Raw genomic sequence first — 20,616 nt, forward strand, 5'->3', positions numbered from 1 at the left:
CACAGTCCTTAAATTTGCATTCCCAGTAGAGGTGGTGGTTCACCACAATGTTTACTTCTAATTAGTAGGACCTGATCATCATTCTGAAAAGTGGATAGACTGGTAAATACGTCCTCCCAAAGGAACAAGCTGAATACCAGTAGATCACACTTCATAGAGGTGCTTGAGAAAAGTCACCAGAAGAGAGATCAAATCAAGTGTGACAGATTTTGCACCATCTTATTCTCTCTTCGCTGTAATTAACATAGTTGGAAGAAATGCTCTTTTATAGACATAAGTGGCAAAATAGTTGTGAAGGCTTAAAATAACCTGTCTACTGAAATAACCTACACAAATGTTTGTTCTACCCCACCAAAGATAACCCATACTTACATAGGACTTTTCATCCAAGCATAATAGTGCTTTACAAAGATAGGTTAGGATTATCCCCATTTTACAGAATTTGATGCACAAAGATGTTAAATGAGTTTCCCAGAATCCTACAGAAAGCCTGTGAGAGAGTTAATAAGAATGATCTCCTGGCAATTGCAATGCATCTTGCTACATTGTAATAGATTGTGCCTTGGGACTGTAGAAAAAGGTTTGCAGGAACTTAGAGAAAATGTTTGCAATGTAAAATGCTTGTATTTTACAGAGCATACCAGTGGGATAAAAAGGAGTACTGCCTATAGGCTACATAGGGATGTTTAGTTTGTGTGCAAAAGCAGCAAAGTCCATTTTTGTGTGGAAGCACTGCCATTGGTCAATGTTGAACAGAGACCGGTATCCCCTCGTGCTGAGCTAGTCCTTTCCTGCCATTTCCTCACCAATATGCCTGCTTATTATGAGATCCATAGAACTGATCTCAGGTAGTTATAAGGATTGACAATAAATGCATTTGTGGGTTGCATTAGCTGTCATTCTGACAGTGGTTCTCATGTAGATGAGTCATTTCCGCTTGTCACATTCACCCCATTGCATTATGGAATAGATGGCTTAATGGAGGCATGTCATTCAGTGACTAACTAGGCAGTAGTTAACTTAGGATGGGTTTTGTATATCCAGTCCCTAGTATATTGCAAATGAGCTTTTTATTTTGGATTGTGACACTACAGTTCTGGTTCTACTCAAATTTACTGGGGAAATCCTAATGATCTACCCTTACGTTACCTGCACAAAATTCTCTGTTACTCACACTCTAGGGCACCCCCTTTACAAGTTCCTAGGGCTCAAGGCATAACCCTCTTAATTTAGGCACTCCCACCCTTTCCCAGTTCCTAAGGCTCCAGGCAAAAGACACCTAACTTTACTCCTCCGTGGGCTCCAGGCTCTTCTACTCTGTGGGCTCTGGGCAAACACCCTTTCCCTGTGGACTCGGGGCTTAATCTTTTGCAGGTTTATGGGGTCTTTTACCAGTGGAAGAGCCCTATACAGTAATATCCTACGTAATCTCTATTTATTAACAATCACCAAAACCAGAATGCACATGCTACATATATAATGCTCACCACTTCCAATAAAATAAATTAACTTTTCTTGATAGCCAGTCAGGATCAGGTCCATCTGGGGGACTCCAGTTTCTGCACGGTGTCATTGGCAGAGTGTTGAGGTGTGGCAGCTCTGTTCTTAGGGCTGTGTCCTGGAGCTGGTTCCCCCAAAGAACTTCCCTTTGGTCCCCAGTTTATATAGTGAAACTTGAGCCCAGCTTAGCTATACCTTAACCAATCATTATACTAAACATTTTACTAACCAGTCCTGACATTGTAACAAAATTCTATAACCATTCCTACCCCACCACCTTAATTAATTTACACCTGGCAAAATTAATTATGTAACAGACAGAAACAATTAAAGAACCAGACAGAGATTATACAGACAAACAATAGGGAAGTGGGGACCATAGTGACAAAACAATAAAGAAATGAGGATTTCACAACCACAATTATTGATAAGCGATTTCTTGACACACAGAATACGATCAAACTAAGTTTTCTTTAAAAGGGGGGAGGGATAGCTCAGTGGTTTGAGCATTAGCCTGCTAAACCCTGGATTGTGAGTTCAATCCTTGAGGGGGCCATTTAGGGAACTGGGGTAAAAATCTGTCTGGGGATTGGTCCTGCTTTGAGCAGGGGGTTGGACTAGATGACCTCCTGAGGTCCCTTCCAATCCTGATATTCTATGATTCTATTCTATGATTCTATGAACCACCTTAAGATATGATTCTTTATCTGGTGATAGTGGTGCCATTAGGACGGGGTCTCCTTCTTAACAGCCTGATATTCCATTGTTCTAGTGTAATTTAGATGGAATGTGAGGATGTGACTTCTTGCTTCTCAGCTAATGGCTGCTGCACTTTTAACCTAGTTACCATCCGTCCGGGTTTCCCTGGACATGTCCAGCTTTTTCAGCTTTAAATGGCCGTCCGGGGGATTTCTAATAAAATAGAAATGTCCGGGATTTCCCCCTTCCCCTCATGCAGAGTGCGGCGCGGCTGATTGGGCAGCTGGGCCTGATTGAAAGCCGCTCGCAGCCACTGGGACCTCTAGCAGCCAGAGTCCCCCTCCCCCCCCGCTCCCTCCTCCCCCGCAGAGCAGCGCCAGTGTTTGGCTGCACGTGGAGCCCGCAGCTCTCCCTCGGCCTGTGGGGGGGCAGGCAAGGGACAGGGAATGGGGGTTAGATTGGTCGGGGGTTCGGGGGGGGCTGTCAGGAGAAGGGGGTGTAGAGAGCGGTTGGGGCAGGCAAGGGACAGGGAACGGGGGTTAGATTGGTCGAGGGTTCTGGGGAGGGGCTGTCAGGAGAAGGGGGTGTAGAGAGCGGTTGGGGCAGGCAAGGGACAGGGAGCAGGGAGACTTAGATAGGGGGTGGGGTCCTGGGGGCAGTTAGGGTGGGCGGAGGTCTCAGGAGAGGGCAGTCAGGGGACAGGTAGGGGGTAGGGGAATTCTGAGGGGGGCGGGAAGTGGGAAGGGGCGGGGCTAGGGCGGCACCCTGTGTCCTCTTTTTTGATTGATGAAATATGGTAACCCTATTTAACCTGGCTGCAGATGAAGGCCTTAGGCTTTAGGTCTTGCAATATGTCTACAGAAAAAGGCCTTATCCTTAAACTTAAGCCAGGTCAAGTTTGGCACCACTTGATGATTGAAGGCTTTTAATTCAAGCAAGTGGCAGAAGTCTTACACCTGTCAGTCTTATGCCATGCAGCAGTGCTTACCTTAGATTTAGAAGGTTTTCTGATAATCCCAGACTTCTTGTTGCTTTTATCATAGCTTTCACCATCAGCAGAAACCACACTAGCTGCAGCAGCGAACACACCAGGAATGCTTATCAAGGGCCATTGTACTCCGAGCCAGGTCTTCAATAACCCTTGGCATTGATTTTAGCTGCATTGAATAGAATATAGTTGTTTACATTCTGCAAGATAATTCAGGAGGGTAAACAGATAACATTCACTAAAGCAAAGTCAATATTAACTACATTCACTGTGATATTAGTTGTGCGGCTCTGCTGTGGAAAATGGCCCTTTTTTGGGGGGCAGGGGGTCTGTGTTTAGAATGGGTTATAATTTGCAGATACTTTATTATTATCTCAAAATGCTAGTCAGATATTCTGTGTCCCCTGAGGTGCTTTTAGATTTCAGGATATTTGTTTTTCTGATTTGTGTGTGTGTATTTTTGACATACATTTCCTTAACTTTCCACAACAAAAGGAGGCAGGTAACACAAGTGCTGCTACCCAGCACTGAGAGATTGGGCAACCCTTGGCCTTACAGAAGTTGCAGTTTTGCTAATGTGAAGATCCATAGAAATCAGCGTTTCAGTGTTGCAGGCATTATGTGCCTACAGCTTTATATGCTGAAATGCTAAACCGTTTCCTGTGCCATTTTCCTATTCAAGCATGCATATTTGAGCAACATATTGTTGTCATGGGATGCTCTCTGTGTTGTTGCCCTCCAGAGCTTCTAATTCAAAGTATCTCCAGGCTGCCTGACTTTGCTTCTCCAGGTCTCACTTCCCATCTTTGAGCTCTCTTGAAGGTGGTTTCAGTATTTCTGTAGGTGATAAGCAGCAGAAGTTTTGATTTCTAGAAGAAATCATATACAGGGCCTCTCAATTGGTAAAAGCACACTATCCCCCTTTCACATTTAGAGACTGAGAGCCCTTTTCTCCACTCCATTGCAGAAACTTCAAATGCCCCTGTCCTGCAGAGTTCCTGAGATCTGCAGCAAAGGGGATAGGGAGAAGGTTCTGCTACTTCTCTCCAGTGGACCTTAGGGGCGATGCGCGAGTGGAGCTGCCTTTTTGTGTCCCATAGGAGCCAAATTGCACCCAAATTCTACCTGTGTTCCACCAAAAGATGATCACTCCTGGTCTTTGTTTTAAGCTTCCTACACTAATTTTCTTCTTGCCCCTTGTTTTTAGTCTTTTCCCTACATTGTCTGTGTCCCGTGTTTGAGATATGGCAGATGGAGAGTTATGTCCCTTATGTGTTCCTACCTTGGGCTGATTGAAGGCTGAATCAGGCCAGAAAAGGTCTGCAGTCCCCTAATTATACAGGCAGTCCAAGGGAGATAATGGAATCCATCTTTTCCATACTGTCAGGAGAAGTGAGGAGATGAGGGAGCAGTTTCTAGGGACACCGTCTCTTCCTGAATCTCTGTCTTCCTAACAGCTTTCTGGCAGTTTCCCAGCACTTCATTATGTGAAGAAGTAGCACTGGGTGAAACTGTTTTTGTTTAAATAGACCCTGACATTACTATAAACATACCCAGCATGTATTATTTCTGCTGAAGTGGCAGGCATGTAGTAAATGGAAGCTCTGGGCAGAATATCAATGTCTTGATTTTTTCCAACCTTCCGTGCAGCATTGAGAGGGCCACTAGGACTAGCCAGTGGAGATTGAGATATAATTGCTTGCCTAGATCGGTAATATCTCTTGGTTACACCACCTGAATACCAATGAGAAAGAAGGAGGATGTCAAACAGATTTGTGGGGAAGAGAAAAATAGGGGTGGAAAGAAAGACAAGTGATTAAGAGAAGAGACCAAAAGGCAGAGTGAGTACAATAGATTGTTTTTGTTTGAAGTCTGTTACTGGGGAATGATTTGTATTTGTAATGAAATTTTCAGGAGCAAAGCACATTACACAATCAATGATTTAGAAAGAAAATGGGGGAGGGGAAAGTATGCAGCTTGACCCAAAGTGCCAGTGAAAAGAATACTCCTAGGGGTGAGGAGAGAAAGGGAACAGAATCCAGGATGAGTAACTGGAAATTAGCACATCCCTTTTAGCTTGATGGATAATGCACCAAGAGTTTTTAATTGAATTCTCTCCTATACTGCCTTTCTCACAATAATTGACCTCAATAACTCTTCTTAAGGCAATTTAGCTTTAAGCAACGTTAAAACTTGACATTACTTTGCTGTGCAACTGGCTACTTAGGTGCAGTTTCTTCAGCTCCAGCTTCACTGACTCGCTGCCATTCTATATGTTGTTTCTGAGAAATAGAAATCTACGGCCAGATCATTCCCCTCCATGAGCAGAGTGTTCCAAAGACAGTTTGGGAGTACAGAATATCTGAGGCATTGTCTTCCCTTCCTTGCATCTTATGGATGTAATCCTGCAAGTGCACTGCATGGCTCAAGCTCTGTATATGAAAAGAGGGCTTGTCTGAAGAATGTTTTCTCTATGGCATCTGTAGAATAAATATAAAATTAGAGAATTAAAAGTTAGCTTTAGTTTGGTTAAAGAAAGATGTATTATAAAGAAAGGCCCTAATTAGCAAGTAAAAGAAAGGCCTTGAAAGTAGTGAGTTATAAGGCCAGAAGGAATGAAGTAGGGGAGGATGTCTGGTTCAAAGAATAGCTAATGAAATAAAGGGAAGTTTCTAAAAAGAAGGCCTCTGACTGATAGGGGTGACTGCAGATGGTTTTAAACAAGACAAAGAGAATCTGTCTTAAAAAGAGCTAACATGGACCTTCCCAACCCACCTACCAATGTTATCTCAAAAATTAGGGTCTACGTGAACCCAGGTGCAACAGAAAAACTATTGATCAATGAGAAGGAGGGAAAGAATAGAAAGGAAAGGCCTTGGGGAGAAAGGAGGTTATAAATCTTATCTGGATTAAGACTGGAAATAAGGGCGAACTGTCTCAAATTGTTTTTTAGCTGAAGTCAGTAGTTGGCAGTGACATCACTTTCTTAAAGGGCTAAAAAACTAAACTTGTAAAGGGTTCATTGCTGATACCTGCCTGACCAAGTTGGAGCTGGTCAGTATAGGTCTAAGCATCCCTGAGTTTAGCCCATTTGTAAGTATTTTTATCTAATACTTATCAATGTTTTGTTATGGATGTAGTAAATAGCTTATTTAGGTTTTTAGGTATGTTTATAGCAATACCATTTGGCCTTTGGATTTAATAAAACAATTTATGGTTACATTGGTGACACGGTAAAAACCTGCATAAATAATCATCCCAACAGTATTACTACTTTCAATTCCCCAAAGCTGTGGGGAAGCCTTGCATAGAGCTGTCTCTTGGTATCCAGTTGGGGAGGGGGACTAAACATAGCTGAGAAACGGTTTGAATGCACAATCTCAGCATATTTGGCCCTGGTCCCTACAGATCTTGGTGTTTCTCGAATGATGCAATGGAAACTCCAAGGGGGAGCTTGCAGCCCTTCTGATGTGGACTGTTCCCATGTAAAGGTTGATCAGGGCTCTAGTTCATAACATTCGAAATCTGCACTATAAGCTCACCCATTTGCTGACTCTGAGGTGAATCAAACTTTGGAAGCATGGAGAGGGGAAGGCGGTATGTAGCACTAAGATTAGTTGCACCATGGCACTACATCTGCTAGGTTGAGGAATTTTCTATGCATGCCTCCAAGTAGTGGAGCCTGTGATACATTCTCAAGTGACCATGGTGGTGAGGTGGGGATGTTACCAAACCTGTCCCTTGGTCTCTCCTGGAAAGCCTTATTGGCGGAAGATGAAAAATGCTACACAAAAGTAAGAAAGCTAGTTTAAGCAAAAGACTGAAGAAAATCACTTTTGCGCTATTAATTTTAGTCTCCACTGCAGATAGGCTTTAATGGGTAAGTTCGGGGGGGAGTGTTGTAAAGAGGATGAGTGTGTATTTGACCTATATCCTGCACATCATCTCCCAAAAGTCTGAAAGACATAATGGAATGAATGTACTATTACACTATGCCTCTCATTTTCACCCCTATTAATTTTATTGTGTTACCTCACATATATACACATTACATTTCTATCATAATTATTAACATGAAAAGAAGAAAGAGGACAAATCGAGCTATTGCCGTTTTTGTGATCAGGAAGCAGCTCTAGGAATTTTTATTGTTTTAAAGCCACATACCTGGAAAATGCACCACCACAGTTTTATATTATTGTAAAGTCGCTTTTGTATTGGGAAGATTTTTATTAGGTTTGTTAGTAAAGAATCAATTAATAAGCAATTGCAGTCACTGTGCAGAATGACACCTGATAAAAAAGATGAGGCAAAAGTCTCAGCTGTACAATCCAATATAACATGTTTTATTTTTATGAACTCTTTATGGGCCCAAATTTAGGTTCTAATTCAAAAAGAAAATAAACAGTACATTTTTTTTCTTCTCTAAGTATTAAGAGTATGACAAATATAAAAGGTAAGAGAATACAGCAGGAAGCAATATAGTCAGTCCTATGCTGGAGTGAGAGAAATAACTTGTTTACAAAAATATGCCTACAAACTAGCAAGTTTCCCAAATAAGGCAAATTTAAACAATTATTTCCATATCAAGCACAACATATTGAAGTGAGCTTGAGGAGGAATTAAAACTGTAACTTAAAGGAATCTCTGATAAGACTTTCAGAGAGTTTATTTAGCCTGGTGGGACAGGGAGCTTGGTTAAAAGGGGAACTACCATCGGTCATGCGGAGTTTTGGTGGACAATTTTGGTGCTGCTATAAGAAATGTTTAAAATTATGCAGCATCATGCTGTTGTTTCTCTCTTGCAGCTCAAAACCACAGTGACACCCAAGTGTTCTTCTACCTGTGGATTGTCTTCTATTTAATCAGCTCCTGCTACACCCTTATTTGGGACCTGAAGATGGATTGGGGTCTCTTTGACAAGAATGCTGGTGAAAATACCTTCCTTCGGGAAGAAATCGTCTACCCACAGAAAGTGAGTACACAGCCTTTTGTCATTTTGGGGAGGGTCTGCCAATGTTTTAACAAAACACTTTGGATTAAAGGTACATTCTGACTGGCACTGGACTGTCTTAAATTCAGTGTGTCAGAAGTTCAGATTGTATAATCTGTCCATTACCGAAGAGAAAGTCCCATCCTTATTATGATTATTGAAAGCCATAGGCGCTGACTCTCTGGGTGCCCCAGGACTGGAGCACTCATGGGGAAAAAAATTAACTGGTGATTAGCACCCATTGGCAGCCAGCTTCTCCACTCCCCTGCCCCCCCAGTGCCTCCCGCCCGCCAGCAGCCCCACCGATCAACTTCTCCCCCTTCCTCCCAGCACCTACCGCCCGCCGCAGTCAGCTGTTTCGCGGCATGTAGGAGGCGCCTGGGGGGGCATGCTCAGGGGAGGGGGTGGAAATGAGCGGGAAGGGACAGGGTGGGCACTTGGGAGAAGAAGTGTGGGGCGGGGTCTGGGGCGGAGCAGGGGTGGGAAGAGGTGGAACTGGGTGGGGACTTTGAGGAAGGAGGCAGTTGGGGGCAGGGCCAGGCCCAGAGGAAGCCAGTGCCTATGTTGAAAGCTGTAAGAGACGTATACTATATTTTAGTAATACAGATAGCAAAGTAATATCCATTGTGACGGGTTCAGTCAGAAAGACCCCCTTGGGACTGTCACCTGATGTGCTGAAATTACCTCTGAGCCCGTTTTCCCTGCCAGCTTGGGACTTCCAGAACCCTGTCTTATTGAGGCAGACATGCTAGCCTGCTGCAACACAGACCTAGGGTCTGGTCCACACCTCCAAAGCTGCAGACTTAACTTGAAAACAGCTCAGCAGGTTACCTGTCCCCAGCACCCAGACACCCAGTTCCGAATGGGATCCAAACCCCAAACAAATCTGTTTTACTCTGTATAAAGCTTATACAGGGTAAATTCATAAATTATCCGCCCTCAATAAGACAGAGGGCATGCTACACTTGCAGATGTAGAGCGCTGGGAGTTAAACCAGCCTTCGGAGACCGCAGCAGGGAAAACGCTGCCGAGTTTTTACGCTGTCAGCTGCAAACGCATTGGCATGGCCACATTAGCAGCTCTTGCAATGCCACAAAGAGCTGTTGATCTTTCACCATGATTCCTGAATATTACAGGTGGTTAGAGCAAAGGGTGATATGCAGGTAATCCCACAAGTAGAATACAGCCGTTATATTAGATACTTGGGTACGTTGAGGATCAAGGCCTGTATGTAATTTGTCTTAAGAACATCTTAAAATATAAAGGAATAAAAGATTTGAAGTGGTTCAGAAAAATTTGTAAACTTCTAATAAAAAAAAAATTAAAGCCCTTTCCTTAAATTTTGAAATGAGCACTTTAGGAAATCCCAAAAATCTGTTTTTTAATCTGGTCTTTGTAGGTACTCATGCAGCTATTGCAACCTGATGTAAGAAATTCTGAGGTGTTATATTTGTAAGAAATCTTTTCAGTATTTCTCTGTTCCACAACCTGGTGAATCTGTGGTTGGAAACAGTTTTGTTTTAAATCAAAACAAGTAAAAGTACAATAAAACTAAAAACCTGGTGAAAAACACTCTTAAAAGTCTCTTACATGTAAATAAACAATTGCTATGCAAACGTTAGCTGCAGAAGGAGAACCAGGGTAAAAACAATAAATAACAAGAGAAATAAATGTAGGTCTGGTTCTCATATGGGGAAGTTTGCCCTTGTCTAAATCGGTTTAGAAACTGATTTAGGCAAGTCAATGCAACACTTATGTGGATGCTTATTTCAGCTTAAGAATGCTGTAGATTGATTTAAGTTAAATCAGTCAGGAATTGGTGGATAATGTTTCCACACAAGAGGGCTGAACTGATTTAATTTAAATTAGTTTCAAAACAAATTTAGTTAAATCAGTATAAATCTCTTGTGTAGACAAGCCTTAGGTAACTGGGAGACTTAAATACTGACAGTCATATATATCATACTTAATATGGCCTGTGTCTAGCTCTGATGATCATCTCTACCTTACTAGAAAAGCTTATTTTAGGGTCCCAGAGTCTTCTGTCTGGAGAAGGAAGATGGAAGAGAGGTTAAACTTGGCACTGTTATATTTTCCCTGCATAAAGCCCATAGCCATCAGTGGTTGTATTGAATGGTATTGAAGAATTAATGCCAATAAATGTGAAAGTTAGTGATGGAATTGGCTCTGCTTCTCCTTGGTCATTTGGCAGGTATTCTTGCTCTGTGTTGAACATGTCAGCTGACCTGTCCTATTTTACTCTTTGCTCCTCAGGCCTATTACTATTGTGCCATTGTGGAGGATGTAATCCTGCGCTTTGCCTGGACCATCCAGATCTCCCTCACTTCCATGCAAGTCTTTCCTTATGCCGGGGACGTCATCTCTACTGTCTTTGCACCACTTGAGGTTTTCCGGTAAGGTGGCTCAGCTAAAGAGTATTTCAAACTGCTTGTTTATTCCTTTTGTTTTACAAACAATAACACCAGAAAGGTGGGGAAGTCCCTGGCTTTCCATAGGCTCATGGAGCTGTTGTTTGAAAAGCCATAAAGTGATGAAAACACAGAGCGCCAAGACTCAGAATATGCACTAAATCTGAGCAAATTGCTGGCTGAAAGAGTGCTATGGAATCTTTCACTGACCCGTCTGGGATTCAGAGACCCCTGAAAACACACAGGCCTGAGACCTGGGTTCTACCTCACTCTGTTGTATTTGCTAGGGGCCAATGTCTTACCTGAGTTTGTTGGGGGAATTTAGCAAGCTCACATTTTAAGCATTTTCACTGGTAAAAATTATTGAAATGTCACTTCAAGGCTAAATTTACAAATTTTCCCAAATCTCTTCTGCTTTTGCAAATTATTAAAAAATGGAATTCTCACTGTGATCAGGCACTTCCAGAGCATTAATGCTGTCTGCATGTTAGTCTTATATCTGGAATCACATGTCTGCTTGAGATGAGCAAAACAGCTTGCTTTTGAATCTCACTGTGTGTGTGTGTGGGGGGGGAGTTATTTGTATTTATTCCTCCTAACTGATAATCCTTGGGCTACCTTGATACCAGCCATGCTGGGGTAATCCTCACTGTTAAAACTATGAATGATTCCACCAAAACTGTTTGTTTCCCTGGAGAAGTCCATCAATCTACTGCTGTGAAGCAATGTAGCAGGTTGCTCCTTGTTAGTCATTCACCTTCCCAACCATTTACTTCTCTCCAGCCTGTCAATTTACAGGGCCTTGCCCTCATAGGGTCTATGTGTAATCCCAGGGAAGTGTACGCAGTAGCATCTTTGGGACTGCATCACTGCTTTGCCAAAAATTGGTGACAGCTGTGAAAGTGGTACTTAGTTTTTATATTATTCCCTTTTCTCCTTCCCTCTCTCCTTCCAGGCGGTTTGTGTGGAATTTCTTCCGTCTGGAGAATGAGCATCTAAACAACTGTGGCGAGTTCCGTGCTGTCCGGGACATCTCAGTGGCACCAATGAATGCTGATGACCAGACACTACTAGAGCAGATGATGGACCAGGAAGATGGCGTCCGAAACCGCCAGAAGAACAGGGTGTGGAAGTGTAGCCTGAGCGTGTCCCTGCGCCGACCTAATCTTTCTTCACAGTATGTATTGCTTTGCCCTCTTGCACAATAAAATTTGAAGGGATTAATTTATTAATAAGTGTTTGAGGTGCCATATTGGAGACATAACTCTAAATAGTTTGAAAAGAGAGGACTGACCCAACTAGTAAATAAACACATTGGCATTTTTACCCTCTCACGCCAAGTCTCTGTAGCATTGATGCAGTTTGTTCAGTAAGGTTGACTAACCAAGCGTACTTTCGTCAGGTACGGAGTTCTGTTTAAATAAACACATTTAAGGCACAGTTTATCCCTCAGACATGCAGTGAAGCAAGGTATATCATGTATGTCATAAGATAAGCTCTGTGTGTGTGTGAAGCACAGTGTCAGATTGAACAAGAAATTTGCACAGTAGTATATGTCCACCATCTGAGGGCAGGATTGATTCCCTAAGGCCTTGTCTACACTGCCATTTTACAGCACTGCAACTTTCTTGCTGAGTGCTGCAAGTTTCAGCGCAGTAAAGTGGCAGTGTAGACAGTACACCAGTGCTGGGAGCTACTCTCCTCATGGGAGTGGTTTTTTGTTTTGTGTTTTTTTTGGGGGAGTTTTACAGCGCTGGGAAAGCTTTCTCCTAGCACTGGTGCCGTGACTACACAGCCACATTAAAGTGCTGCTGCAACGTTGCTAGTGAAGATATACCCTAAGGAATGTAACTGTATGCAGTGTTTAGTGTGAGTATCTGTATACAATACCTGTAGGAATAGAATTCCTTGTATAAAGGTCATAGGCACTGACTCTGGGTGCTCCGGGGCTCAAACACCAACGTAAAAAAAAATAGTGGGACTTGAGTGTGGAATGTGATGAGTTCTGTGCTGCTGACAACTTCTGCCCTTGGGGCAGGGAGTTTGTTTATAAACAGAGGCAGGGTGATTAAGATAACAAAAGGCTCATTAAATTAAATTAAGAATTATTAGATGATCCTGAAAGCATTACCAAGCACTCCAGTTAAAAGATAGGAAACAAAGGGTAGGAATCATTGGTCCATTTTCAGAATGGAGAGAGGTAAATAGTGGTGTCCCGGAGGGGCTTGTGCTGGGACCAGTGTTTTTAAACATATTCATAAATGATATGCAAAAAGGGATAAACAGTGAAGTGGCAAAGTTTGCAGATGATACAAAATTACTCAAGATAGGTAAGTCCAAAGCTGACTGCAAAGAGTTGCAAAGGGATCTCTCACAACTGGCAACAAAATGGCAGATGAAATTCCACGTTAAATGCAAAGTAATGCACATGGCAAAATATAATCCCAACTATAAATACAAAATGGTGCCTAAATTAGCAGTTACCCATCAAGAAAGAGATCTTGGAGTCATTTGCAGTGGTCTGGAAGCACTATGATTCCAGACTACTGCAAATTTATAAGAATCCTTCTCATTGTGCCTATATTATCCTGAACTCATTCTCCAGCTTCAGAAATCTTAAAAATTATCTCCAGTCATCAATGGGACAGACACAACTAAATAATGTGGCTGTCCTTAATGTGTATCAACACAGTACCAGGCAACTAGATGTGAATAAGATTGCTGACAGTTTCATCCAGAAAGCTACAGTGAGACATAATGTCTTTAAACTGGGATGTTAGTGGAGACAGCTTGTAGGTGATTGCAATGATTTTAATATACTGTAATTCATGATAATGTAATTATGTAGTTCATAACAATTTAATCATTATTAAAGATACCAATGATAGACACATTCAGTAACTAGAATATGAAAAAAATGTATAAATACGCTGAAAATAGCCACCCCCCAAAACTGGCAGAGTGCCCTTCCTCAACACACATATCTCTTCAAAAGCACCCACCAGCAAAAAAACAAAAGTCAGTGCTTATGCTAAAGGTTATTCTAGTTTCACTCCCAGCCTCAAAACATTTGTTTACATTTTGTGTCCCCTGTTTGCTGTATTGTAACTAACCAGTAGAGGGCGCTGTTAACCTCCAGAATTTAGCTGTATCAGAAAGATGAGCATTAGAGGCAGAAAGGTATTAGTCATCCCTCTGTATTTTTATAGGGTGATCTTCCCATCCTGGGGGGAGGGGAGAGTATGAATTACCACATGTCTATAGTAGTCTGCTGGCCTAGATATTACCTGTGTAGGGAATATGTTGGACAGAATGTATTTATCTTATCTATATATTATAATAATGTCTTCCTTCCCCTCAGTGAGTGAGTATTTTTGTTTGCTTGTTTGTTTTTTCCCAGATCCAAGGCTCGTGACACCAAGATATTGATAGAGGACACAGATGACGAAGCAAACACATGAAATGTCCACAGAATCTATTTCCACATCCCTTGTTTTCTTGCTCTACTACCCTTTCCCCGACCAATCCAACCTCTGGTACAGTTCCAGCTGAAAACAGGAGAAAACACTGAACACATTTTCCGAGCTCTTCCGGACCGGATCCTATGGACTCCAACAAGCTCACTGTGTTTCTTTTCTTCTGGTTTAATTTTCATTTTCTACTTTTAAAATAAATATTTACTTCGTTTTGCCAATCAGAGGACAGTTAAAGAAAGAAGTATCTAAGAATTGTTTACAATCACAACAAGGACACAAAACCCTATCTGGATGAAGAACAAGCATCATAGGGACTCCCTGATGGGACAGCACCGAGAATACACTCGGCTTCTGCTTGGCCCAGTTTCGACTGGTTGAAACTGGACTTGGGTTTTTAAATTTGTGTTTCGTTTTTTTCTTTCCTTCATATCCAGCGCTGAGGCACTGGCTGCACTTGCAGGGAAAGTGCACTTAGAGCAGTACCTTCATTCACGAAGCTACTTTTTAATTTGATGTAACTTTTCTTATAATTTTTTTGGAAATACGATGTATTTGTTGCATACAGTTTTCACATTATTTATGAAACTTAACAACCATATGAGAATGATTTTTTGAGTCCTGTGCAATGAAGGCGATAACAGTAAAACAAGGCAGGGGGATGTAGATCTGGATCTCTTTTTTGTGAGGGTTATGCCCTGCAAATACCTCTTTCATGAGATAATTTGCGCCAGTTTGACCCTTTTTCTCTTCAGTTTAGTTTTATTTATAAACCAAAGTTTTTCTTTCTGGTTTTAGTTGCTGCTGCTGTTGCTTCAGAAGCCTGAGCATGTTTCACGTACCAGTTCATGCTCATCTTTCCACGTGGCCGTGCAAAGATAGTGCAAATGATTCTGTTTCAAAGTAGAGTTGTAATAAATCTTGCCACAAGGCGAAACACCCAGGCAAAAAAAGGGGGGTTGGTGTTTAGGTTAAGAACTGTTTTTTCAAAGCCTTAATCTTCATGAGATAAGGTTAGAGTACTGTGCACCCCTGTTAAATAGGGAGCTTTTCCATTGTTCCGCTTCAGCTAACTACAGCAAAAATAAAGGTGGACAAGATGAGGACATGTGGGAGGGGGGTTTGTTACATGTTTTGGTTCATAGGTGGCTACGCTTCAGAGAATTGGCACACCTGACCCAGTTTGCTGTGGGGCAAGGAGGTGGTTGTGTGTTCTCCAGAGGGTAGGGAAGTTGGTAGTAAATTAGAAGTCTTTAATGATATTTTATTTTATATGTTTTGCCAGGCTTTGGCAAAGCGTTCTCTACCAGTCACTTCCTTCAGGTTGCTTTGTTTGTTGCCTGTCTTTTACACCCTCTCCTCAGTGTAGTCTAAAACCAATTAAGTGGTAGGTCAGCCTTGCACTGGAGTGTGAGTGATCATACTCAGCAGGCTAGGGTTTAAGGACATCGTACTGCTTAGCAATTTCAGTAGAAATGATAAGGCCAGCTTGATAAGCTTTGTATATTTTGATACCACCACCAACCTGTTAGAAGAGAGCAACATGAGTGTTTGAGGGCCATGCCCTACACCACTGCAGGCATTAATGCTTGCAGAAAGCTTCAGTGTTTAATATTAATAAAATCTTATTTGTCCTTGCTCTATTGCATGTAAGGTTAACACCAGGGACTGGGGGAAGCTGCTTAATTCCCTTTAATCCTGTCCTTACCCCAAGGCTCGACTTTACAGCAGGGATTGTTGAAGACTCTGCATCCTTTTCAGATGGGGCATGGTCACTTTTTCTGCTGCTCTGCGTCCTTGTTTTTAACCACTCTTCCATGTATTCCAAGTACTCTCTTAGTTCTTTGGCAGTGCCAGTAGCTAGCCATATACAGTTATTGTTCAGACTCCAAGTGGCAGATTCACACCCTCAACTAAGGAGGAGCCATTTTTGACTTCTGTCCCTTGTTTTGAATTTACATTTCTAGCAATCAGATGCTAGGAATCCTTGCTCAGCTGCTGTTAAATAATTTTTCTTTCTTTTGCCAATCATATGGCTTATTACATATGGCTGGTGCACTGCTTTTTCTTAGTTTGCCTATTGTGCCTCTTGCCCAGAGGAACTGAAGAAGGAAACTTAATTGTATTCATTTAGTTTAAATAGGGCAAAATAACTTTATCATACATTGGTGGTAGTGAACTGGTGCCCCTTGACAGAATGAGCATTATCTCAGTTATCAGCACTGTCATATTGCACCCTGAACTTATCAAGAAACTTTGATGACCTGCTAGGAAAGGCCTCAGCACTACCACTGATCTACTGAAGGTGATAGTGTCATTCAAGTGGAATAGATGATTTGTATATTGTTATTCCTCCACCAATGCAACCAGGGCCAGCTGGTATTTCGGCACCAGCCCACTCTGGTGAGAGGAATCTGAACAATACAGACTAACCCAGAATTCTGTCATTGCCCCTTTTGGTGCCCAGGAGTCTGATTCCCCTGATCTTGACTCACTGATGCTTCTTGTTCAGACAAGGACAGATGTACTTGTCCAGCAGGAAGTGGAGTTTGAAATGGAAAGCCCTCTAAAGTATTTCAGTCCACTATTTTGCATTTCAGTGATTTTTGCTGTGTTCACAATGTTCGATTCCACACCGAACAGAGACTCGTTCTCCTGGGAGGTAACTACAATACGCTGGCTAACAATTGGGATATCATCAGCAACTAAAACTGTCAGAGAATAGTGATGCCATATATGCCAGTGGGCAGTTTAAAAGGAGTAGCAGCCAAACCAAGGGGCACAACCTGAACTAATCGTGTCATTACTTAAGGAAGCATTGCTTTAAAAAGCGGAGGGTGGGGTCTTACTGATAGCACTCCCTTGTCAAAGGAATGGAAAGTATCATTGTGGCAATTAGGGCATCTGAAAAAATTTTAGAACTTGGTACAGAGAGATCTTAAAGTATCACGGAACAAGTAGAAACCAGTGAAACATTGTGAATGCGTTTCTGAGCTCAGCTAGGAGAATTGAACCTGTTCTGGTTAGTCTGCCTCAGACCTGAGTGGTACTGCATGAGCTGATTGGCTCAAACTTTAAACTCGCGGAAGGATCAAGTCAACAAGAACTGAGGTCTTGGTCAGTTTTTTCTGCAACGTATCAAAACTCTGGGGGAAGAGAGATAATTTTGTTCTGTGTTTGTCAATATACTGCTTCCACCTTCTTTCTCTTCCCACCCTGCAGAAGAGCACTCTGTTTCGGGCTATGTTTTCCCTGCCAAAAAAGTTGGGTTGGTTTTTTTTTTTAGTGTGAGAGAACTAATTGCTGTTAGTAACTTGGTGTAAAAATGCATGTTTTATGACCATGAAGACAGCCTGTGTAATGAAGGTGTCCGTACACTTGGGTCAGGATGCCTGAGCTCCTAGCATCATGGTCCAAAAGAACCTAGTTTCCAGAATCACTGTACTCCCTGATGCCGCAAGGGCTTGTATTCCATGACTACACACAGACATTTCTGAACCATTCGGAATATAGCTCCTCTCAGGAGTTAGTTCTAAAAACCTGTCTGGTTCCATCTGTGAATATACAGTGATATCTTGCCAGTTAAATGAGATATAATCAAGCAGGGCAGCTAGTGAAAGAAATATAACCACCCCTCCTACTGAGTGGTCTGCAAAATGAGAAAGTGAGAAAAGATGTTTCCCCTCTGGTGGTCACACTTCATGAATGACCTTTGCAAATATAACGGAATGGGTGTTTGTGAAAATACTGCTGTAGAAGACTAGCATTACTAAATGCAGAATGCGCAGTGAAAGGAGAACAAGGAACTGGGTCTTTTATCCAGTGGATTGCCTCAAACTCACAGATGGGATAGCAGGAGAGCCAGGAACCTGCTTCCAACTTCCTTAAGCAAAAGCTGGAAAATGCCCATCATCTTCCTATTTTATAGCACCTATGTTTGCCTTTCCTTTTGATCTCTTTGTGTTCTCTCCTTCCCTTCTCTTAAAGGGTGTTCTTCTGCTGGAATTGAGAAATACCCGCTTTGTATTCACCTGAGCTTAGAGTGGATGGTATTTGTCTCACCACTGGATATTTTTTTTAAATGGAGATTTCCCCATACCCCTGTAGTTTAGAAGTTCAAGTTGGCCACATTCATTCCCTGTTCAGAGGGGTCTCCATCCCTCCCAGACATCTAAAGTTGCATGGGGATTGTCAGGCAATGTTAATCAGGCAGATCCGTTTCCAGGCTGTTGAGATATTGACCACTGTGAATCCACACGGATCTCTAATTCCCTGGATCTTTCCTCCAGCTTCTGACTGTACTATATGAAAATGAGATTTTGATCACTGGCATGTGCTTATCACAAATCATAGAATTTTTTTTTCTATACTTTGCTGATAGAAAGGCCGGAATCCCTTTGCTGTGTTCTCTTGGATGAAAGTCATCTATGGGAGGAAGGCAACTGGGCGGGGGGTTGGACAGTGGATTCTCTGCATAGAACTTCACAGAGCAAAGCTTAATGAACTAGGGCAGAAATCCTGGGGGAGAGCATGCCTATCAGGCTCATTCTCTACTAACTTTACTGCTACCGTTCCCTTCATATTCTCCTGCTTTCTTATGGCTGTATCCTGAATGTCTCAATATATTCATACTTCTGAAATTCAGATACATTTTGGAGGCAAATTTGCTTGCCCTGCCCTCCCCTATCCTACTTCCTCTGTTTCTCCAGTATCACTGGGTAGTGTCATGAAGATCAATAGAGAGGAAGCGACAGAAGCTTTAAGCATAGAATTACAGGCAGAAGTTCCCGCTGTGGTGCAGTGAGACTGAGCCATCCTCTGAAAACGGAAGCTCTTCTTGCTACTATTCTGTCACCTCCTGTTGGCTGCTCTGATTCTTCCAGGTACCCTTTGCTGCTGCTTCCTACGGGCCAAAATGAACAAATTCTTTCCTTTTCCTCCCCTCCATAAGTCTGCCAGCCTTGTCTCTAACAGATGATTCCTTGCATAAGCCTTCTCTACATTTATCCTTCAGTCTTTGCCTCTGGGCAAAGGAGAGGGGAAGAATGCACTGGGCTTCGTAGTTTTCAGTATTGCCCATATGAGGCTTCTGTATCTAGGATCATACATCTTCACAGCAATGTGTCTGTAGAGGGGGATGGAGGATTCATTATTTTGGGCTGCTGCACTAGTTGTGCCTGTATAATATCCTGGGGTATTTTTACCATGAATCCTCAAGGAGCGATGGGGATCAGGGCCAAAATTTTCAAACTTGAGTATCCCAAGTGAGGCATCTGAGTCCACGTTTGGGCACCTGAATAAAAGTAGCCTGATTTTCCAAGGTACTGAGCAGTTACTGTTGGGTGCTCATTGTTTCTGCAAACCAGGTGACTCTCTTTTAAGTGCCTGATTTTAGGCACCCAAGTTTGAAAATGTCTCGCCCATTTTGGTGATTTAGCAAGGCCTACCTTGAAGAGTTTAGCTGACGTTAGCTATTCAGAGCACGAGATCAACTTGGCTAGGAAGTGGATTGAATGTCTAACCATGCTGCTTAAGTCAGGGCTTCACGCCCCCCTCCCCCCCATCCCCCCACACACACCTTTATCTCTTCCACAGTGGTTTTGAGTCACTCCAAGGGGTAGAAAGCTGTTCTGCCTTAAGCATTATTTCTGGAAGGCTATTGATTTATTTTGCTCACTGGAAAAGAGGGGATCAGGACTCCTTGGGGAAGGGTGGAGAATCATTATACTAACTTTAGATGTAATCAGACTCTGAATTGTAGATCGTTAAATCAAACTCCGCCTCTGTAACATCATGACATCTGTGTGACTTGGGTCCTAAAAATGACTCTGCATACTTTGGGGCAAATATGTAGACCTGCCACAACATGGATTTAACCCAGTACTGGATCAAACTGCTACTCTAGTTTACCCATGGGATATCAGTCCCTACCACAACTTAATGGGAAAATCACCAGAGTGACAAAAGAAATGTGGATTTCTCAGGGGAAAGGGGCCTTTAATATTGGTAAATCCTGGGACCAATTCCCTTGTCACTGCAGCCCACACAAGTGTGAGGTTGCTCTGGTCTGTGTGTATCTCACAGCAGCATCAGTGTGTTGGTGGTCAGGGGAGTTATATCTCCAGGATTTCCAATAATAAGGCCATAAAATATAATTCCTTTTGAGTTCTTAAAACCAAATTGAATGAGCCCTTCAGTACAGACAATGAATCTCTTCAGCCTGTAACACTTTGTGGCTGTCAACGTCCTTACTATCTTGTCACTCCTTCTATCAAACAAACAGTATTTGGAAGGGACCTGGGATAGAAATGTATTTGCCGCTTCAGAAATTGTCCCTTGCCTCTCTGCCATCTTTCTGTACACCCCTCGCCCCTGCTGTGTTGATCTAAATGATTATTCTATGAAGCCCTGAGCTGTAGATGTCAAAAGTAACTATGGAATGTGATTAGTCCTCTGTGGGTGCTTTCTTTCTTTCCTCCTTTCTCTTTCGCTATCTCCTTCTCCACTCTTCTTTTGGCTAAGTGGAAAAGGTGAGGA

At 42.4% G+C, this 20,616-nt stretch overlaps 1 protein-coding gene across 1 annotated transcript in view; it reads left to right on the plus strand.

The window, feature by feature from the left end:
• Window positions 1–14,672, plus strand: part of XPR1 (xenotropic and polytropic retrovirus receptor 1) — a 241,675-nt gene extending 227,003 nt beyond the window's left edge. Inside the window, exons 12-15 of the mRNA XM_034780308.1 lie at window positions 7,993–8,159; window positions 10,452–10,591; window positions 11,562–11,783; window positions 14,007–14,672. Coding sequence (XP_034636199.1) covers window positions 7,993–8,159; window positions 10,452–10,591; window positions 11,562–11,783; window positions 14,007–14,067 — 590 coding nt within the window. The 3' untranslated portion in view covers window positions 14,068–14,672. The remainder of the gene's footprint in view (window positions 1–7,992; window positions 8,160–10,451; window positions 10,592–11,561; window positions 11,784–14,006) is intronic.
• The last annotated feature ends 5,944 nt before the right edge of the window (window positions 14,673–20,616 follow it).

This window comes from Trachemys scripta, chromosome 8, assembly GCF_013100865.1.
Source record: "Trachemys scripta elegans isolate TJP31775 chromosome 8, CAS_Tse_1.0, whole genome shotgun sequence".
Classification (NCBI taxonomy): domain Eukaryota; kingdom Metazoa; phylum Chordata; order Testudines; family Emydidae; genus Trachemys; species Trachemys scripta.